Here is a 23,004-nt window from a genome sequence, read left to right on the forward strand (position 1 = left end):
TTTGCCCTAAGTTTTCAGTTGTCAGCTATAGCAATGAACAAAATATTCACATGTTTTATTGGAACCACTAACGGAAATAGTGTTTCTTCTGAGGTTTTCATCTATTGTCGAATTCCTCTGGCCTCGAGTAGTGTTTATATATGACTGCTTTGTGTAGATTAATATAGTATAGGATTGACCATTCGTCCCGGCAAATCTGGGACCGTCACGAAATCCAGATCTGTGTCCTGGCATCCCGAGAATATTTCTCGGGACGCTTAAGTGTCCCAAATTTCATCGAAGAAGACAGGAAGGGAATATTATAGTTTGCTTTTTTCACAGGATTAGGTATAAAATTATTCTCTTCAACTTCTGATTATGGCAATTCAAAAGTTGATAAAAAAAAAAAAAAAAAAAAATTGAATACATAAAACATGGAATTAATTAAATTCACGATTTAACTAGTTTGACATTGAACGAAACATTCGTTTCATTGGGCCACGAACAAAAGGGTTTACTCCTCAATCTTATTATCTTCAGTACTTTGTTTCAATCTGCATCTTGCTTCTGAAATATTTTAATCAATAATCGCTGACCAATATTTTTGGTCATTTTCCGCTGACCATTCAAGAAGAAAAGTATATTGTTTTAATTAATAGAACTGAACAGACAATGGAAAAATTTGAGTATTTTTTTTTAATTAGAAACCAATGAATTAACCGTTCAAACAAACAAAACAAAAAGTACAACATTCTGAATGAGCAAAAACAAACTCTGAAAGCCATGAAGCAACAGATCCTGAGAAATTAAAAAAAAAAAAAAAAAAAAAATCACCAGAAGGGTGAGGGTAAATCCTCTGCTTAATGTTTGCTTAACTAGGGAGAAAAAGTCTACTAAAATGACTAAAAATGTGATTACGTAATATTTAAACAGTTTTATCTAATGGAAGAAAGTAAATTAGTATATAACACTTCTTTTCATTTTAAGTATTTCAAAGATTGTCGTAAATTAATAGCGTCTCGGATTTTCATTTTTGAAATATGGCGACCCTCGTATAGTGTTATTCTTTTTTATTTGAAAAAGATTAAAAGGTTTATATGCACAAAGGTCTTAAGTTCATGGACAAAGAAGTTATATGATTCTTCACGTGTTTGTAAGCGTAGAAACACTGGCTATACTTGAGTGACAGAAAGAAGCAAGTGTTAAAAGTGAGACTAGTATAATACGGCTGGAGTATGTCAACGCAGCAAGGTATAGCAACCGCAAATTTAGTTCTTCCTTTGATCAGAAATTTCAAGGTGTATGTATTGCCTACTTGGCTTCATTTTCGCCCTTACCGTGGTCACCAAGAAGTCTTGATTTTGAAAAACTGGACAAGTTCCTGTGGAGATCAAGGAACAAGTACCGTGTGTCGCTACACCACGGGAATAACTGTATGAAGTTGTGGAAGCGTATTCTATACATTGTTATAACAGAAACACGCCATTCCATCTCATGAACAGCGTGTTCCCAGCAAAAATTGTTGGTCAGTGAAAGGACATGACATTACAGAAAAAGATGCAAAAATAACTTACCAACGATAATGTGAAATTCTCTTTCCCAGCATAAGTCCTACAGGTTGAGTCACAGTACAATTTCTGATGGGTCTACTTTGTTCTTTTGTTGTTACGCACAAATGTTCGAATTACTAATATTGAAGGATCTACATAGGCAAATGTTTGACTTTGCAATTCAACGATTATCCAATCGTCTGGTGATTACCGTATGTTGATCCAACATTCTTTTGCTACTAGGGTGGAAGCGCCTACTTATATCTGAAACATGATGGTGTACTTACAATCAGTGGCGTATGCAGAATTTCGTCAAGGAAGGATTCACGCTCCCAAGTTCATATGATTTCAAGTGTTTGTATACATATCCTAATATGGTAAATGTTTATTTTTGCATAATATCTTATTCAAGAGTGTTGAAACCCGGACTCCCTCCTACCCAAGGATGTTTTTATAACATCCTTGCTCCTACCTATGCTTACGCTTTTGTATACTGGACTAGAACTCTAAGGCGTAGTGCCTTCTTGCTCAGTTTTTACTAGCTCGACTTGAATAACCGTTGCAAAACAGTCTGTAATTTTTTTTTTTTTGGGGGGGGGGGGGATCACTGCTTCTTGTTTATGTGAAGTTACGAGGCTAAAAGTGTGTTGGGAGGGTAAATTTTGATAGTTTTCTGTATTATTTTACAGGATTGTTAGAATTTACGAGTAGTAGAGGTCAGTAGATGTGATCCATTTCTCGTTTTCTTTTGTTATTGTAAATGATTGCTGAGGTGATGGCTGTGATTTGAAGAGGAAATTAAAAAAGCCAAAAAAATTGACACAAAGTAATTTGGCTTGATACTAGAACAACTACATAAAGTAGTTAAGTTCTGGAAACAAGAAAACCCTTACACTGTGGACGTATAATTGTAATCGTTTTTGAAGTATTCTTCAGTTTAAAGTTCTTTTTTTCAATATAGGTCACTTAAGTTAGTAGTCATCTAAATGATTTAATGTTCGATTCTATGCTGAATAGTTTTTGTCATTCAATGCTGAAAAGTTATGCACACACATCTACCAACACTGCTATATGTCTCATGTCACTGTAAACAACGAAATTAGTTCGCAATGTTAGCGACTGAATAAATATATCAGGCGCGTAATAAGTTATTAGGGTTGCCGGAATGAATACTTAGTCGTCTAGGTGAGAGGCAAAAGAAAGAAAGAAAAAAAAGTAGTATTATTACATTTCACAAAATAGAGGAACAGCACTTGCTTAAACCCTCTTCCTTCTCTAACTGGTTCCGGTACCCCTGGTCGTCATATTCTAACGATATTTTCACTTCCTTGGGCTAACAACAGTAAATGTGGCAAAAATTAAGTATTTTTCTCCAGTTTCTTGGGAAATGACATTATGCTCATCATAAATTCGTTAATAATCAGATATGTTCATACATTCTTATTGCAATAAACAAAAAAAGTCTGTGGAAAATACATCCTGATTATTCTGAGCAAAGTCTTCTATAGTGAAAAAAAAATGTTTTTAAAGATGTCATACATATATTTACACCGTCAATTTACTACATTCTCAACGACCCTCCGCATAATTTGATGTACTTTTTGTATCTCCCCCATCCTAAATTTGTCTTTAGAGCTTTTTGCTTCTGTGTAAGAGTAAGTTCAGTTTTCTTTTTAAGCTAATTAGTTTCCTCATTATGTGAAAATTCTAGTTTCTCCATATAATCTCAAACGAGATTTGCTTACGGAGTACGCGTTTTAACACCTATGATGTTTAAAGCAAAATGTTAAAAATGTTCCATCACACAGCTTCCAAGCCTCCATAATAAGTTGTTGTTTAAGTTACAGATAACCCAAATGAAGAACGGCTTGTACAGCATTCAGAGCTAATAACTTGGATTATGTACTGAAAAATTTATTTATTCTTCAAACTTCAAGTGTCCCTAAGAGAGTGTTTACAAAATCCAAAATTATAAGTTTCTCAAAACTATACTACGAGGGTCGCTAGAAAAGTTTTGAGACGTGCAGCTCTGGGCACATTTATCTCTACTTAAACTATTATAACTTTTCGAAGTATTCTCCCGGACATTCCACTTAACGTCTCATTTTCCTAAACCAATCCTGGAAGCACTACTGCCACAGGAGTTTCAAGCACTGAACCTAACTGTTCTTTGTAGGCATTCACAGCATCTTCAAGGGTGGAAAACCATTAACAGGAAACACCCAAACAGATGACTGGCGCTTTGTCTCTAGGTCAAACTGGTAAATCCAGGTTTCCTCACCTGTCGCAATGTCTGAAACCCTCTTCGAGTCCTCACTTTGAAATTTCTGAAATGTGTCTTGACACCATTCACTCTTGTCCGCTTTTGATTTTCTGTCAAGTTGTGTGGCACCAACCGATATGAAACTTTTCTCACACGTTAAGTGTTTATGCAGGATGATTGAAACACGGCGCAGCAATGCCTTCAATGTCACTGTATGTCATTCGCGGATCGGCCCTAATCATCTGCTCCACGGCATCAATGTTTTCCTCAGCCACTGCTATTGATGGTCTTACATGCGGCCTTTGTGTTCTAATGAGGTCCATCCCCGTTTAAATTCTGAAAACAAACGAAACATTGTTGCACACTATGATGCACTCTTCCCAAAGGCTCATGTCAACCTTTCCAGCAACTTCGATTCATTCAAACCACATTTAAAGTCGTACAGAATCGTGGCTGGCAAATCCATTCTTTCCAACTCCATGGCTGTGGTGCAAACGGTGGCCACTCCGGCTACTTGGCAACAACACCGCTCACCAGGTCATATGGCATGATTGTCGCGAGACTGAGCGAGTGCATTTACAAAGGAGGGGTGCTACTCATGCACGCAAAATTTTATTCCTGCACTGTCCTGTTTGGCTGTATCTCAAAACTTCCCTAGTCATCCTTGTATTTGACAAATATAGAGAATTCCACGTGGCATACGCAAGGAAAGCTCGGGAATTTCCCCACCCACCCCTAAGCAAGATAGTAACGGGAAAATATACACTTACTATATGAAGATAAACAAAAATCACGCATGTACTAAAAGAATATGGGATTAACCGCTTGAAATTCGGCATACGCCACCGGTAGGAACTAATGTATTCGTATGTACTCCATGTAGACTAATGCCATCTGTAGGTCAATTCCATCAAATAATTTAAGCCTGCACACCACTCTCCTAGCAGCCATTTGCACAGGGGTTTGTCTGTGCTAAATAAAAAGGGATTTTTGTTTAAAACTTCACCGACTATTACGGTGTCAACTCTGAAGTTTACTTTACACATTAATTACTAAATCCTTATGGTTAGCCTGGTCCATTACCAGCATTTCTGCTTGATTAAATATGTACACTAAATATGCCTTTAATTTTGTAACAATGATATTTAATAACATTATGTTTTAAATCAGAAAGAAATACAATTTGAGATGTGTATTATATATATAAAAAAGGAAAGAAACATGAAAGCGAACTAAAAAAAAAAAAAGAAAGAAAGAAAAGTTCTGATCACTTTAGAAACAAGATTTTATCTAAGGGAAGCACAGATCAACAAAATAAAAATGAGTTCTAAACATGCGAGATGTTTAGCATGATATGCCTTCTTATTTGAGGTGATAAGTGGCACACAAAGTCATTGCTTTCATGTCAGGTACACAAACTTTGATTTTGAACAATGTTGAGAACATCAACACAATAAAATAGAATTTGATAGTATACATTTACAGAGACAATAGATATATCTCGAGATATAGATAACATAGGTCCCCCAGATATGGAAGGTGTAACTAATATACATATATATATAACATTTCATATGCATACATTTCTCTTGAAACGTTAACATCTTTTGAAACTAACAATCATGCATCACTATCACAGCCAAACTGTATCCTCACTGGATACTTACCTAAATTAAACTTCTAAAAAAACAAAAGTGAGCTTTTCAAAATGCACTTTTTACTTGGTTTGTTTCAACGGATTCATCGTATAATCCTGGTTTAAAAGCTACCATGCATTAACACTTTCAAACATATTTACATGTAAAATACTATAATTTATGCATGAGCTTTTTTTTTTTTCCTTTCTTTCAAATACACATTAAATTAAAAAAATAATTTGTGGCTAACTCACAGAATTACAACTTGACATCCAGGCTACAAAAAGAGAAAACGTTCTTCGGAATTTTCAAGTAACGAAGAATAAGGAAATCTAATTTTTAAAAATTTGAAAAGCATTTGAAGATTTAAGCATGGTGCTCATTTTGGTTCAATTTCAGATCCTTTTTGTAAACGTATATTTTAAGAAATGATTACTCACCGCAATGTTTATTATTATATGTTTTGACTTGCACAAAAATAGTTTTACCACAAATCTAGCTCTTCGTTAAGTAAAGTTTTATCATTTAAACTAGTTTCAGTTAACTGAAATTTTCAATAAATAAAAAAAAATGGAATAAAGTTGAGGGAGAAAATGCTGTAAAATTAAATTTGAAAGGGGTTTGATTATGGATTAGCCATTGCTTTTTAAAAGGAACGTAAATTTTTTCATAGCTTAAATCATGGGCCTTTCTTTCACATTACAAAATATTGATTCAGAGGAGGCTCTTTAGGGAAGTTACATCGGTGAATATTAATTCTTTACCTCTACAGACTAAGGAAAGAAAACTTACCTAATCTCTTACTTGTAGTATAGAAAATTAGGTAAACGTTCCTCTCTTAACGTGTAGCGATAAAAGTTAGTTTTTACCGATGACTTCCTTCAACAGCCGCCACTATTGTAATTTTAAGAAAATAGAGATTTATGAGAGTAAACAGGCATCAATTATGTCTCTCCCATGCTTATTTTCAAGTACTTAAAAGTCTTGCTATAATTCTAGCAAATTAGCCTGATTATGCATAATACACATAAGACACATAATATTCTAACATACAGTTTCACGTATGTCGTTGATTTTTCAAAGGGTGGGGAGGAAACATAATGACTTCACTTAGCACTTGTTACGTCTTATTTCTGGACAAGAAAATTGCAGCTTCTTTGTCTTAACCAAAAGTATATATTTTATCCCAATGGCACAACACAGCGTATTTGTGGTTTTTACGCATGTTCTGGGATACACACTGTCCACTTAGGCAAAGGCCCCGTTGGGGGTGGCAATGGGTGTGGAAGGAATCCAGGCTCATTGTCTCGTGAAGGGCAACTGTCACGCACAGGAGGCCATGGGCGGAAATCCATCGACACTGGCGCTAGGACACCTTGTTGTTGTTGCTGCGAATTGTGATGATTATGATGATGATGTTGATGAAACTGGCCACAAAAATTAACGGATATGGTGACGGGATGTAACACTGGCGCATGATCACTAAATGCTCCCATATACGGTGCAATTATACTGTGGTCTATTGTAAGTGGTATATAGAACGAACCTTTGGAGTGTAGAGCAAATATGGGGACACCATGAGGATGATACGGGAGTGGAGACGGTGACTGGGCTTTGACTTCAGGAACCATGTACTTGGGAGTGAAGGGGGCTACTGGGGGCGTTGTAGCCGGTGGAATGGGTGATGGTAACGAACAAGTCTCACTGTCCCGCCTTTCAACATCATCCTGTCGAGTCGCCGTTGATTCTAGCCTTCGTCGCTTTTCCTGGCAATGGTGTTCGAGATCCGCTGTGAACCGCTGTTTAATATTGTTTTTAAATTTATACAGTGCACTATTTTCTTCCGAACTACGATTCCCACTAGAGGAAGAACAGTGTCCATTATGTTGCCCGTTAAGTCCTGAAGACGTCGTTACACTCGATGGACAATGTCCATTTTGTTGATGGTTTGTCACCGATGTGGTGCTGCTGCTGGAATTTTTGCTCAGTCTTTCTGTGGGAAGTGCAGGGCTGGTTAACATTTCTCGGAGCTGACTCGAACCATCGCAGTCTAGTAACCTTACGGACGATGACTGGCTATCCTCCATCTCCGACGATGTCACGGCAACTGCCATTGGCTCTGGTCTGGTGGGTAAGGGAACTGTGATTGACTCCTCCCTGACGGAATCGGTTTCTGATATACCATTCACACCATTCTGCCTCCATTCTGAAGAATAAAAAGAAAAAGAAAAGGCGTTTAACGATTTAATATGTATTTAATAGTATATGTATAGTATAGTATAGTATAGTATAGTATAGTATAGTATAGTATAATATATGTATAGTATTTGTATATGTATAGTAAAACAAAATATGTTAAGAATTTAGAGCATCTATTATATGAAAATTAAAAAAAGAATCACGAAAATGTAATCTAGACTTCTTTTCTGAACTCCTTTACATTAACTTATAAGAGAAACACTGATTCGAACAGTAATAAATAAATAAATTAATTTAAAAAAAAAAAAAAGATTTGAAGGAAACATTTAAATGTTGTCATTCTACCGAAAGGTATGAAATACAAAACTTGTAAAATTTAAGTCTGAATTGCAATTGCTTTGAACGTAGATGTATAGCTAGTTACATTATTTGAAGGAAACATGTCATAATTACGTAAGTTATACAATGCACCTGGAAGTATTCCTGTGAAACTAAAATTATCTTCAAGAACATTGTATGAAGAAAGATGGTTTGGTAAATGTAATACTGCGCGATACTTCTCTATGAAATAAATCAATAAATATGTGCATTCTTAATTATCCTTGTATATGTATAGGCGCAGATCAACGGTTTCATCAAGCTATTATCCACGTGTAATTTTGTTCATCGTAAAGTATCTTCAAATACCGTAAGTTATCCAATGTAAAATTTGAAGCTCATAATAAAATTGGTCTGCTATATAATTATCGATTATAGTTCCCCCTATTATGAAAATCAGGGAGATTGATCAAAATATATTATCTGAATACTTGATTCCTGAACAAAAAGTATTTATTCTTGTTAATTTTATGATAGGATAATGGGTGAAAATATGGCAATTATATTACTACCTTTATTAAACATAATTAACTTTATACGAACTTCACGGTTGTTTTATTTCCTGTAATTTCAAGAAGAGTAAAAATCCTTCCATTTACTTTAATGTCATTTTTGCGTGGGCATCTGAACGATTTTTCACAATGAATGTTTTACCCCTGATGGAGTAGTAAAATACACGTAAAGTGAATTAATGCAGGTAATTTATATATTGAAGAATTACAGAATATATAAAGTTTCATACAATAGATTATATCATCATTATATCTGATGAAGCTTGGCTGTACTATTAGAAAAAGTGAAAAACAAACATTAGAAGGAATGTGAAGATCCAGATTGTTTGAATACACGAAGATAATAGCTATGTAAAAGTTGAAAATGCAATGTATAGCCCTAAACAAGCAAGGTCTCTTTTGTCGTTAGGAAGGTTAAAACTAAAAGATCGAAGACTTCGGCTAAACACATGGTTTCTGCTCTACGATAATGTCCATGGGAAACAAATTTGAATTTGTATATCACCAAAATTGCGTGCACATCTTTCCTATTTTCCTGACCTCATTAGGATTAGGAATTAGATTTCTGGGCTTTCGGTATTTATGGTCATGTTGACCTGTCATGCATGAGGGATGATGTCTCCCGGCGATCACACTGCCCGGGGAATTGAGACGGAAGAAAGGAATGGGGAAGGAAGAAAGGTGCCTGGGACCATTATATGTTAATACTATCCCGGTATTTGCTTGGTGTGAATGACGAAAACCTCAGTCAAGATGGCTGGCCTGAAAAAGCTCCATAGGCGAGAGCGTTAGCGATTACAATAAGCAAGGCGACACTCCAGATCTCCTTCCTTGGTGAGAAACACAAGACTAAGGAAATTAATTTTCAAGAGATCGGCAGTTTAGAATGAAGAGATGTATCCATCTGCTGGGAGAAACGTGAAGCGTTTTATTTGATGTGCGGTCTCGCCAGATGGGAAGGTGCATTAAATGCAGCTATTCATAGATATTTAGAAAGGATGTGCATTCATGTAAGAGTATTACGAAACTTTTCTACTGAACTTAACTTACCTGGCGCAGAATGTGAGCTGTCTTTACTATTTCCATTGCCATTCCCGTCGCTGCATGAGCCTGAGCTGCCATTTGGATTGTAGCCACTGCCTCCAGAAGAAGTACTTGTAGTTTCACCATTGTGAGTTCGAGGAAAATTCAATCTGTCACCTGAACAATAGAAAGAACAATTGTGTGCTCAAATTCATTGACATGTATAATGAAATACAAACTATCGATGAGCATACGTATAATGTAAACCACTAAAATTCCATAGACTCGAATGATATGTGATGTAGTCTGAGTTTAGCGTCCATTCTGCAATAAGGTTATATGATATATGAACCTACAGCTTAACGTGAGATTCAAACTACATGAGCTTCGGCGCGAATCGAACCCGTGTCTTCCGCCACAGACTTGAATGTAACATAGTATAATGTGCTTTCTTGCTTATCAAAGTCCAACATAAATATCAAGTTCACAGCGAAACTATTTCCGATCTATGCTAAAATTATTTTTTGCTATCGTTATAAATTTTTTGACACGATATACAAACCATGTGCGGTAAAACTCGATTTAATAATAAGTAATTAGTGCTTCGTAAGTAAATACATAGTAAGTATTAAATATAACTAAAGATACACATACCAATGTTACTTTGAAATTTGAACTAAAAACATCTTACATTATCTATCTATCGAAGTTGATCAGTACATTGCCATCATATTTGATTGCAGAGCTAAGGATTGTTCAAGTGTTGGCGCCATATTAGTGTTGTTGCATTTGCAATCGCTACGCTGAAATCTAACGCAATTCGCTGAAGAAAAAAGAACTGAAGAGGAATTTAAAATAGTTGTAAAAGAGGTAAATCTTTGTCTTTTATTGAAACCATATTGTTTTAATTGCTTAATTGCATATACGTAGGTATTATGGATTTAATATGTATTAAAAAAAATTAAAGTCAGTATTAAACAAAAAAAGAACCCAGCTTCGACCCAGAAAAACTGGCATTTAGAAAAAAATAAACAGTTTTTCAACAGCGTGCATGATAATCAAAACTTCATACATTATGATTATAAAGGTAATAGTAACTTCGAACTAGGCTGAATTATTGAAATAAATATAGATCCTAGGTATTTGTTCCTTGCTTGGCAAAATATATGTATGCAATTGGTACATACAGGCACATATGTAGTACGAACGCTATAATATTTGTTGTAATCATCATATGATTTATTCTGTTTTGTGTTGAAGATAACTCCTGATATACTTTTTTGCTCTCAAGATACAGAATATTTAATCATAATATACAAACAGTCATTTATTTATACATCAAACAGTCTTATGCAAAATACGTTCAAATCGTAATATTTTGCAATTTAAAATTACTAACGTTTCTACTTTCAGCGTGACTTGAACCGATCTCCTTGAAAAATGTGAGCTACTCAATCTTAGCTAAAACTGAAATCTGCATTATTTAGCACTTCTTTTCTTTAGACCTACAGCACTACCAATGTAAGATTTTGTCAGTGAAAGTCTAACAAAAAAGATCCATTGCTTCTAAATGTACGTACTCATCGTTCTCAATTCACCTAGTATTATAATATGTAATGATTTCGAACTTTTCAACTGGAAAAAGAACACTACCATTATCCACTACTTTCGCATAAAGCTTACGATTTTTACCGTAAATTTGTAAAAGATAACTGGAAAATGTTAGTATTGGGTAAGCAATGTTTGTATTTATTACAACCCTTGAAACAAGTGACATACCTTTCAAAATTTTGTCACAATGCTTTTGTAGGTGATTGATCAGTCTCAAGCAAAGAGAGTCTCCAGCGAAAAATCCCTCCACCTCCACCAAGAAGTGCATAGTTTCCGATAGGCACTCCTGGTAGCCAAGCCTATAATGCTCAATCACAATTGGACCTTGCTGCTCAGACTCCTTGGCAAGTTCACACGAATCTGGAAAGTTACAGATGGTTCTGTTTATTAATGATTATTTGAATTTTAAAATTAATAAAGAAACAAAAATTGTACAAAAATATAATTAAATCTTTCGGCAATTCAAAGCATCAATTATCCACATTTAAGTGTGTTTAGTAATTTTTTTTCCTTTCTTTTAAAATATTTCAGAACCACTATTAAAACTTTCTTGCAACATATGAAAGAAAGGGAAATTACTTTCTCTGAGTGTTCTAATGAAATTAGTTTATAATGGAAATTATATACTAAATTTATTTCAAATATTATCATCTACGGGAAACTATTATTAACTAATACAGCAGCTTGTATCAACTACTAGAATATTAAAAAAAAAAAAAAAAAGGTTGATATTATGTATTCTTTTTACAATTCGTCTTTCTCTCTCTCTTCTTTACTTTGAAGATGGTCTACTATGGATTATACGTTGTTAAGGAAAACGTTGTAAAGTTTAATATATTTGTTTGTTCGGAGTTAAATGTACGATTAAATTCTTGTTTATGAAGCCTAACACTCACCTCTATTTAACCTTTTGTGGACCGACCCACTTTCCCAGGTAAGGCGCTTAATGTCGAGAGAACTTTTGCGAAGAAAAAAATCCAGATTTTATCTCCCCCTCCCCTTCTATCTGCAGCCCGTAAAAGCAGACACACTTCGAAAATCTGATAAAACCAGATCATGGGAACGAAGTGTTTTCTCTCAAAAACTCAAGTCTAAAACTCTGAAAATAAACTAATCTGTAGCATGAATTTACAATAATAATAATCAATAATTAATAAATAAAAGCAATTTTCTGTCTCTTATCTTCGATAAACATATAAATATATATTTTCTTTCCCTTGTCTTCAACAAACCTATTTTCTTTCTCTCCGAAGCTGATAAAAACAGTAACAGCTATATATGAATATGACCAAGAACACGCATGAAAGACTTTGAGGGGGGAAATATGAACGATATTAATATATTAATGCATATTATATTAATGCATTAATATAATATATTAATATATTATATTAATAGTTACTTGGTCACCAAAGGACTTACCAGACAGTAACTAAATTTAGATATTTGGTCTCCAAAAAGTTAAAAGGTCAGCTTTTTGCAACAGTGAGCAATACCTGAAATAAAACTCTGAACCAAATTCTCGTCATCCGAATACATGAGGGAACTATGATCAAAACAGTGACCAAATTAATTTTGTAACTAATTAAAAAACGTAATTTCCACTTGGTTATAAGACATGAATAATTAAAAACTCATTTAAAAAGATACAACTATCATTAATATATAACTTTTTTCTTTTCCTTGAGATCACCAAAACCTGTGGCTGTGATATGGAAGAGAAAAGTAAACACGGCATAACAAATGAGGGCCTCGGCGGCTATCTTACAGTCGCCATGTTTGATTTCAGTCAAAATTCTTAAACCTGAATCATAGTGTGGGATACTATTTGGATGACACGTTTTCTCAACATAAGCTTAATTATTTAAGCTCTTTCTTTATGCATAACAAAATTACAATCAATTTTATATGCTTTGTAAAGATACAATATATTGAACATCTAAAATAACGAGTTATCTCTGCTTGTTCTAGTATTTCGAAAGGCATCTTACATAAAATTATGCGGAAATGGAAAACTACGCTCGCGTTAACAATCGAATATAGTGGCCACGCCATTTATAAATAAAGCAGAAGTTCTTGATATAAATATTTGAGATTTGACACACTTTATACAAAACTCATTATCGTACAATTCTTGTGACAAATATCTAGTACTGAAAGCTGTGTTATGAAGAAACTTAATTTACTATAATTTCGTTACGAACAAAGATAGAGAATAAAATAATTATACTAATAACTTTCTGAGAGCGTGATATCAAGCCCCATGATTTTCAATTAACAATTTTGACCCAAATTCAATATGTCGGCTTTCAAGATAACATCTAAGGTCCTCATGTGTCCTGCCATATTTCTCACGGAATTTAATCTCCAGTATCCCATCGACAAACTTTGCTTTCATATATTCTACACTATTCCAATTTTACATATATGAATCACCTTCATTACATTTACTTCATTCCTTCTTTAATCGTGTCTAAATTTATTTTCCACAGCAAATTGATGGTACAGACAGTGACAATTTCAAGGAAGAGAACTTCTCTCCCCATCGCTTGTTTTCTTGCAAATCTATTTATGTACTTCCTTGCGATTTTTTTTTCTCTTCTCCAGAAAATTGATATGAAATTCTCAGAGCAAGAAACAGCAATAAAGATTTTATTTTCTTTAAAAAAAAAAAAAAAAAAAAAAAAAAAAAAAAAAAAAACACCGTATCCATGATATTTTACGGAAAACTTACCTAACTGCTTACAAGCATGTGCCTGTAAGTGTTTCATGTGTTTAATAGCCATTTCTATTATTTCAGTCTTTTCAATCCGTCCTCGTCCTTTCTTCAGGTAATCAGCTGGTATCAGTCGAGATAGATCTGCTAGACAATTGTTCATACGATCCCGCCGTCGCTTCTCTATTATTCTATGAGACATTGGGTCCTACAAGAAAAAAAAAATGAAGAAAATTATTACACTTCTAAAACCAACAGTACAGACAAGAACATTTTGAAGCACTGAGAATAAATCAAATTGAATGTTAAAGAGAAAGTCTCATTATAGTAGCAAATTAGATTATCAATACATGTAAGACATGATATCACACAGATAATACCTTGCATTGACGGTGGCATTATACTGTGAAAGTGGCACATTTCTGTTCCTTACGATGGAGATCATTACGTTTCTTTTCTGAACATTTTATCAGCAATAGCATTTGTAATATAGTATAAATAGGCAACGAACTCCCTCAAAATAACTTTGAAAAGCATACCATCTTAATTGTAATATTCATTATTTCCTTGAGAGACGCGTTTCTCGGAATAAGTATTATGTATCAAAGACATCCAACCAAGTCAAGAAGCAATCTATTCTCGGTCTCAGTTATTATGTTAGTGTTCCCAGGCTGTTATTCTACTTGTGCCTGGAGAGCAAGGGGAAAAGTCAACGTAGAAAAGGGTATGGATTTTAGTGCGGTTTCTGCAAGGACAATAACGTATTGAAAACTAATTGACATTATAAAGAATGGTAGAAAAAGTATATGTTATGATTATCTTACTATTATGGAGAGATGCTTCTCTATCTTGTACAGAGACAACATTTATAACTGTCAATCATCCTATAATACTAACGGAAAGAAAATTTTCCACGGCATCACCTGGTGTATATCACTACGAAAACTGACTACAGAAACTTCAAAAGTTCAAATTCTGTACATTTTGCTTTTCGTTATGTATGAGTGCAAAGATATTTTCTGAGCTTACTTTAGATATGACAGTCGTAGTTTATGTTTTAACTCGCGCCTGCCGACTTAAATAAATCTCAGTTTCTGGAAGCTGCTAGTATAACACAGTCTCGATAAAGAAAGAAAAAATAATAAGAAAAATGAATTGTGAATATTATTACTTTTCCACGTAAGTATATGTTCGTTAAAATGTGATTATGTAGCTGAATGATCTAAATTCAGAGTAAGAATTTATATTTATATGTATTTGATTTTTTCACCAAAACACACACCTAGTATCTCCGAAAAAAAAAAAAACTAGGATAAATAAAGAGAGGTTAAGAAAATACTAATAAACATCGCGGTGTAAACTACCATTTAAAAATTTGAGTAGTTTGCATATATGAAGTTGCGTTTCTTTCATTTTTATTTTACCCCATTTACCTCTCTTATTTGTTTGTTTTACTTATTGTGTCTTCCCAAAAAAGCCAAAAAGGTTTTCTCGGAGGTTCACCCGTTTCTTCCATATTTTCATTCCACCAATTCTTTCATAATCGTTCACTTTCATTAATCATCCTTCTCTTTTACAGTTTGCAGATAAGATCCCTTGCCTCGAGATGAGATCACTCATTGGTCAAATTAACTATCTTTTAACCTGTTCTTCCTCATTGATATATTCATTAGCTGATGTCTGAAGTAGAAATCAACCAAGACATACAATCCTTATCTGCAATTGTGAACGTTTACATCTCTAACTTACGTGATCATCACTTACTCTTCGAATAGTACAATTAACCGTTAATTTGTTACACACACGTTTCAATATCTAGGAACTGAACACTTTTCATTCATGAGTTGGCTGCAAGAAAACTAATCATTATAGCACGATACAATCATTTCGGAATTTTTGTCAGTAATTACCTGTATCTTTCAATGCATTATTGGTATCAGAACACGTATTCACAAAATCTTGCAATACCAATAAATATACATTTTAAATCTGTAGATTCAGTTAGATAGTTTGTAAAGATAAGTGTGGAAATTTCTTTATTTCTTCAAGTTAATTGCTAAGGCACAGTATTTCCGCTTTTATCTCAACGCTGTGAAGATGGATTTGAACTCCGAATTCCGAATTAATTTCATTACACAATATCATCACTTCAAAGTCCTGTCATTTAGGAAAAGTCTCTCATACTCTTCGTGGAACCAAGAAAAGCAGGATTGACGGACATGGATAATGACAACAATAATACAAAATAAGAAAATGGTAAAACTTGAATAGTCTTACGAATCTTTTTAAGTATTTCAGGAAATATTTTGAGCTTTACATTTTCTAAGTTTGTCCTAAACTTTGATGTATGCAAGGAATATCATAACCTACAAATTAGTAATCGCTTCACTAAGAGTACCATCATATTTATAAATACATTTTGTACGTGACTGATTCAGAAGTCTTTATTGTAAGGGTGTATTTAAAATGTTTAATACTTTCTACATTTAAGTTATTTCTGCTTTGTACGAACAATGGCGAACAAATTGTTCCTGGGATTATCTCAAGACACCATGCAAATGTTTTCGTGTAACTAAAGGAAAAGCCTGAGAGCTTATCTTCAATGGTCGCTACTGTAGTGGACCTGGATCAGCGAAATATGTTATGATTTATTCCTAGAAAAGCCAAGTCGTTCATATTGGTTAACTAATAATGATTCAATTCAGTATTGACAAAATTTAAAGTCGTGAACACGGGGTGAAAAAATTATATTAACGAAGAGACTGCATTCCATTCAGTTCTTGGGTGGAGCGGTTAAACAGCATGAAATATAAAAAATAATTGTTGGAAGTTTTAAAGAAAATATTAACACAGACTTAGTTCACCCTATGAAAAATTTCAGTAGCGCAAAAGCGCCTGTCAGTGGAGTCTCATGTGTCAATCTAATAAAAATTTTACAAACTACGTCCTACGCTCTTCTATTTCTTTATTCTCCGGTGTTCTTACTTTACTCAAAGATCTTCCCTATAGGTTCTCCTACTATTCTATACACTTAAAGTCATATCATTTTGAAACGTTTCTCATAAAAGATGTTTAAAACGGACTTCTTCGGACGTACAAACATGCCTGTATACACTTCTGCATGTTAGAATTATACATGTCGCGTATTTTTTCAGGAATGTATGCTTATTTCCATCGAAACTATCGGATTAAAAAAAAAAAAACAAAAAACAATCAACAATTAACCACGAACACGAAGAAACAAAGAATTTATAGTTCTAAGCGTGATTGCCCTATTCCAACTTTATGACAATATTGTAAGAACAACCTTTCAATTCCTTCCATTCTTGCAGTATTGATATCGATCAATTCCTCAAATAAAGAGAGTTAGTACTTTGCATATGTACATATAAAATATAATATCATTTCGCTGTGACTTATATCCTCCTCAAATAAGATTGAGTTGAATTGATTTTGAGTTTAACGTCTCTTACAGCGAATTTAACGTCCCTTTCCCCTATATGAGACGGAACCTACTGATTAACATGGAACCCGAACAACATGAACTCCTGCCGGGAATCGAACCCGGGCCTCCCACGCCAAAGGCGTGTACGCTAACCACTTAGCCACGAAGGAGCTCTCTTCCTCAAATAAGATATAATTATGACGCAGAGTCAAAACTTCGAAGTTTTGAAACGAGAGAAAGATATTTGACAGTAAGAGCTTTCGAGTTTCATGCTTCAGCAGAGAACATTCGCTAACCATAAAGAATCAACCCAATACATACAGTAATTGAGAAATGTTAACTGTTTCTTCTTCACAATTTTGAACCTCTGTGCAGCTGTACACTTGACTTACTGATGAAGTCAGTGATCTACTGTTTCATCTGATAAAAGCTTCCATCTCAAGATCAGGATAAATGTGACTGTTTCCGTATAAATTACTCTGTATTCTTGGCTGATATGAATATATCGTTTCTTTATCTATTCAACTACGTGATTTTGTAGATTAGCAAACATGGCATTGATATTATATGAGTATATACAGTATGTATGTATGTATGTATGAATATATTTTTCATTGTCTTTTATTCACGAAAATTTAAAAAAAATGGAATGAACTTAGCAAAAATCCTTAATCACAACAGAAGGGAAGGATAAAAGGAATTTTCTTCTCCTGGCTTTTTGATACAAACACACTGACAATGTAGTTCCTTAATATTTGGTGTGATCGCGTTAGGACGCGTTTATAAGGGAAATGAAGCAAAGTGGCAATTTATTAACATTTAAGAAAAGTTCTCTGAATTATTATGACATTGAATAATGTCACTTCAAATTCCCAAAACAGTTTTCCCTCATAATGTATTTATCGTAAGAAAATAATCTTAAAGTAGCGGAAAATTAGTTTGTTTTAAAGAGCAATAATAAATCAATTTATCACTGACGGATTTTGAGGTATAAGAAACTTCCACACACTTTTCTTCGCGGAGATACGCACTTGTGTCGAGTTTTCTTGCAGCACTGGAATTGTTTTTAATTATATCTGCATACACACACATACACACAAAAAGAGAGAAAATAAACAAATAAAATAAAATAAACTGTAACTACGACCAACTGTCACAATTTTTTACATGCCTTTGTAAGACGACCACCTCTGGCACAACCTACCACGGTCACTGAACCAGCCAGGGTTTGCCCACCACTATTCATGTTGAGGCCTGAACAAAACACAAAATCTCCAAATCGCTCAACGTTAATTCACCATCTCTTTTTGAAGTGTTATGTCTTCTCTACGAAAGACATTAACAACGCGATGAGAAGAGAGCACTGTTTTACTGCCGAAGATACTTATCCACTGTGGATGGATCCTCCTACCTCTTTGGCGACGATCCGATGTCGACGCTGAAAGGGTGGCTGACTGCCCATTAACAGATGCTGCTCCAGCTCAGTCACGTTTTGAGTCACCATGACAACTGACTAACCATCCCTTGGTCGCATGCCGCTTTATATAAAATAAGGTGCCACCACTCCCTCCGTATATTGTTGCTGGTGATGCATCATTACATATACAGGAAACTGAACGACCCGCCTTCTCACGTGAGCGCCGTATCCGCAATGTGATTCCACCACGCACGTTGTCAATGGCAAGACTCTCAGCGATAACAGAAAGGTATGGAGAGAGAGAGAAGAAGAAACAACTCCCTGTCCGCTCACCTGTTTGTAAACCGTCGCTACCACGACAGTTCTTGGAAACTTCATAGAAAAGAAGCATGTTAGGCGAGACCTCATATCGTGCAACCCTTTAATGCCTTACTTTTTTGAAAAAAGAAAGAAAGAAAGAAATAAGAACACTGATTTCCCTTGATACTATCCTGCACAGCCCCTAATTGTTGTAATATAATGTAATACAGTGTCGGCAATAACGTAATGAGTATGGCAGACTTGAGCAGCTCGGGTAAACATAATCGTATGTATGCGTCATTTTTCTAACTTTCGAGTAACCATTCCCATTCCATTCAATGCAGAGACACATGTCAAACAAGCTTCCCCTGCCATCTGCAGATACGTTTGCAAAATAAAACTACCTACATACTCTTCGGTGGTTCGATCACAACCCATTCCACTTAATAACTCAATTTCACTACTATTACCTTTGCCCGAGCTGCTCATTTGTGAAAAATCTAGATAAGGAAATACTTTATGTGAAGTATTTTATTTCATTGGTGTTTTTCCAAAAGAAAGACACTAAAGCTTATACTTAAAGATAAGCTGTCGACTCTCATTCGTATGGTCATCGTCAACCAAAGTTGAAAAATCAGTGCTCAGCAGGGGCGGTTTTAGGATTTTAATTTTGGGTAGGCCCGATTACTCGCTTATGGATACATGTACACATTTGATTGGTTAATGACAGTAGGAAATTACGTTTACAGTAGTGGTTGATGCTATTTGTTAAATAATTATCTACCATTAATATAAATAGTGGGAAATATGTTTACTCTTTATTGTATCTTTTAGCGTTTATATGTATATATTTCAAAATTTTTGGGTAGGCCCGTGGCTACCCGGCCTACCCGCTAAAACCGCCAATGATGCTCATGGTGAGAGGGCAATAAGGCGATCCTTATCTCTCTTTTTTTCTTTTTTTAACCTATACTTCTTTCTCTACTAGTAAACTAGAGAAAGAGAGAGATTAGGATTAGGAATTAGATTTCTGGACTGGTGGCATCTAAGGCCATTTAGCCTGCCACGTATACGAGGAATGACGTCCCTCGGCGAGCATACTATCCACTGAAAGAGAAGGAAGAAAGGATTGGAGAAGCAAGGAAGCGGCCTGGGACAGTGGCGTAGCACACTTTTGCGGGCCCCCCCGCAAAGTATAGAGAAAGGGCCCTAGTTGTAAAGCCGATAGAAGAAAGGTTGATATTCTACTTCTTTAAATCTTTATTCATCGTAAGACTTCGGGGCCCCCCGCACTTCGGGGGTTGCGGGGGCAGCTCCTACGCCACTGGCCTGGGATCATTGTTAGATACCACCCTGGCATTTGCCTGCTGTGAATGAGTGAAACCCAGGAAAAACCTCACTCAAGATCGCTGGCCTGGAAAAGCTATTACACTTTTTCGACCGTGTCCCCACCGGGAGTCGAACCCGAGAGAGAACTTTTAAGTCCTGTCCCAAAAGATACTTATTCTTGTTTCCTTTAAAGTACCAAATTTATTCCTATAAGTACCTCCCTGAAGTAGTGACAATTCTGGCTATGAACGAAACAGTGGCGGATCCAGGGTGACGATCGCCCGCCCCCCAGAAGTGGAAACTTTTATTTCTATATTATACTAGCAGCGTTCACCCCGCTTCGCTGCGGTCACCCCGGAACGCAATAAACTTTGTTACTTAGATAATTTTTACTTTTTCGCTTTCAAGTGATATGATAAAAACCATAGAAGATTGCAGTAAATGTTAACATTATATCGCCTGTCATTTATGTTAACCCGCCCCGCTTCGCTGCGGTCACCCCCGAACGCAATAAACTTTGTTACTTAGATAATTTTTACTTTTTCGCTTTCAAGTGATATGATAAAAACCATTATAACGCCTGTCATTTATGTTAACCCGCCGAGTGACACGGTCATGCGGGTTGCATATACATACGTTTATTTTTATACCTATGATGAACTAACAAAGGATTTGTACGTAATGGACACCTGAATGGTCAATTATCTCAAGACACTGGTAATTGAAAATTAAAGTGATATGATAAAAACCATCTAGGGTCCAAATCCTAATAACCCCCCAAAAATAAAAGAAATTGGTTCAGCCGTATTAGCGTGATGAGCGGACAAAGGATTTGTACGTTCTCTTTTATATATATATATATATATATATATATATATATATATATATATATATATATATATATATAACCCATCCCAGAGTTTGAAGCTGTTAAAAGTAGCTCTAAGTAGCAGTATAACAACCCACCGCCCCCCTTCCCCCAGAAGTCAGTCCTGGATCCGCTCCTGGAACGAAAGACCTCTTCCCTATCGCCATTGTTAAAGGGAACTTCACTTGCGAGAGAGAAAAAAAAAAGTCTTTTCGGGAAAGATAGTTGCTACTGCTTCCGTTAATACTGAATTTCTTCCTCGTATGTATCTTCCTGGAGGAGGAAAAATCCTTGTTAAGGAACAAGGAAGAAATATCTGCCCTGTCTCATTGTCAACATTTTCTGAAGCATTTGTGCGTATGCGTATCTGAATATTTTTTCTGAGATACTTTTCTTTTTTTAATTTTGTTTTTCAACTATGTACCTGCTGCCGTTACTATTTTCAGCAAAATCGCCAGCTCGGAGTAGAGTTTTTCCTGAAGTCAAAGGTAAAAAAAAAGATTTCCAGGGAGTAAAAAATTTCAACTTTATTTACTTCACAAATTGAATACGCCGAAATGAACTTAATAGAAAACTGATTAATCAAAAACAGCTGCAGGTTCTATGAAGCTCCTATACAATTGGAAATTTTAATATACTACTTTACATACACTAAAAGGGAAAAACTGTATACCGTACATATTTTGCTTCCATGATTCCGTAGGATTGTTAAAATCTCGACTTGTTATCAAGTTGAAAATTTTAAAAAAGAAGAAAAAGTAGATGATGATAGTTATACAAGCAGTTACACAGTGGGAAAAAAAAAAAATCAGCAGAATGTGAACTTAGTGTTTTTAACAATTTCATTCCTAATGTATTTTCTTCCACCGGCAGACATTTGCGCGAAAGAAATTGACCATTGCCTGTAAACAGTACGATAAGCAAAATCAACAGCATCACTTCGTGTGAATGGATCTTCTCCCGTTTTCTCCCACTTTCTTCACATCACCATTATCATCCATCTAATCACCACCGTCTCCCTTAGTCTCATAATCGTGGGAAATATTAAATCAACAAAAAAAAAAAAAAACCTTCATTATATGAGACGCATAAGTCGAACGATATGACTACATGATATTACAAATTTTTGTAGCCCTGTTATTAATGTACGAACATAAGATATGACTCATAATAGCCTACTAATGACCAATATTTAAAATGGGACAAAATTTACATTTTTGTTAAAACGACCGAATGGGCGGGAAGTAAGATGAAAACGGTACTGTCCCGCTCGAAACGGTACGGTACATATGATCATTCTAATAATCTAATATATAAAAATGAGTTTCTCTCTAATCACATCATACAATAACTACTAAATCAATTAAATGATACTTGGCCTGCTTATCAACCTTAGGGCTCCCAAGGATTTTTTAATATTAAATGGATCAAAATGCATATCGTACAGGTGGAAAGAGGGTCATATTTTATGCAAAAAATTGAGTGGTGACATGTTAAAATAATTGAAAAACGGTAGCTACTAGTGTCCAACCGATAGGTTTTTGGGTCGCTGAGATACTACTTAAAACCAAATTCGTCCTCCATCGGCATAAGAAACAAGAGGGTTGGAAAAGTGGTAACATTACAGAGTAATATCATACTTTCATTGTAATGCGTATCCTACAGGAAAAAGGGGATGAAATACTTTCAAAAAAAAAAAAAATATATTCTCCCCGTTTGAGGAAGGAGCGTTTCAGTTAGTAAATTCATATATGCTGAAAGGAAGAAAAAAATATGG

The 23,004-nt window shown here is 35.0% G+C and overlaps 1 protein-coding gene across 2 annotated transcripts in view; it reads right to left on the reverse strand.

The window, feature by feature from the left end:
* Window positions 1-5,083: 5,083 nt before the first annotated feature.
* Window positions 5,084-23,004, reverse strand: part of cwo (transcription factor cwo) — a 193,494-nt gene continuing 175,573 nt past the window's right edge. For both annotated transcript variants that reach the window (XM_081742866.1, XM_081742865.1), the window contains exons 4-7: window positions 13,887-14,076; window positions 11,321-11,512; window positions 9,569-9,718; window positions 5,084-7,635 (exon numbers count right to left, since the gene is read on the reverse strand). In XM_081742866.1, the coding sequence (XP_081598992.1) occupies window positions 6,647-7,635; window positions 9,569-9,718; window positions 11,321-11,512; window positions 13,887-14,076 (1,521 nt within the window). In that variant the 3' untranslated portion in view covers window positions 5,084-6,646. The remainder of the gene's footprint in view (window positions 7,636-9,568; window positions 9,719-11,320; window positions 11,513-13,886; window positions 14,077-23,004) is intronic.

This window comes from Thermobia domestica, chromosome 16 (assembly GCF_964235325.1).
Source record: "Thermobia domestica chromosome 16, izTheDome1.hap1.1, whole genome shotgun sequence".
In the NCBI taxonomy this organism is placed as follows: domain Eukaryota; kingdom Metazoa; phylum Arthropoda; class Insecta; order Zygentoma; family Lepismatidae; genus Thermobia; species Thermobia domestica.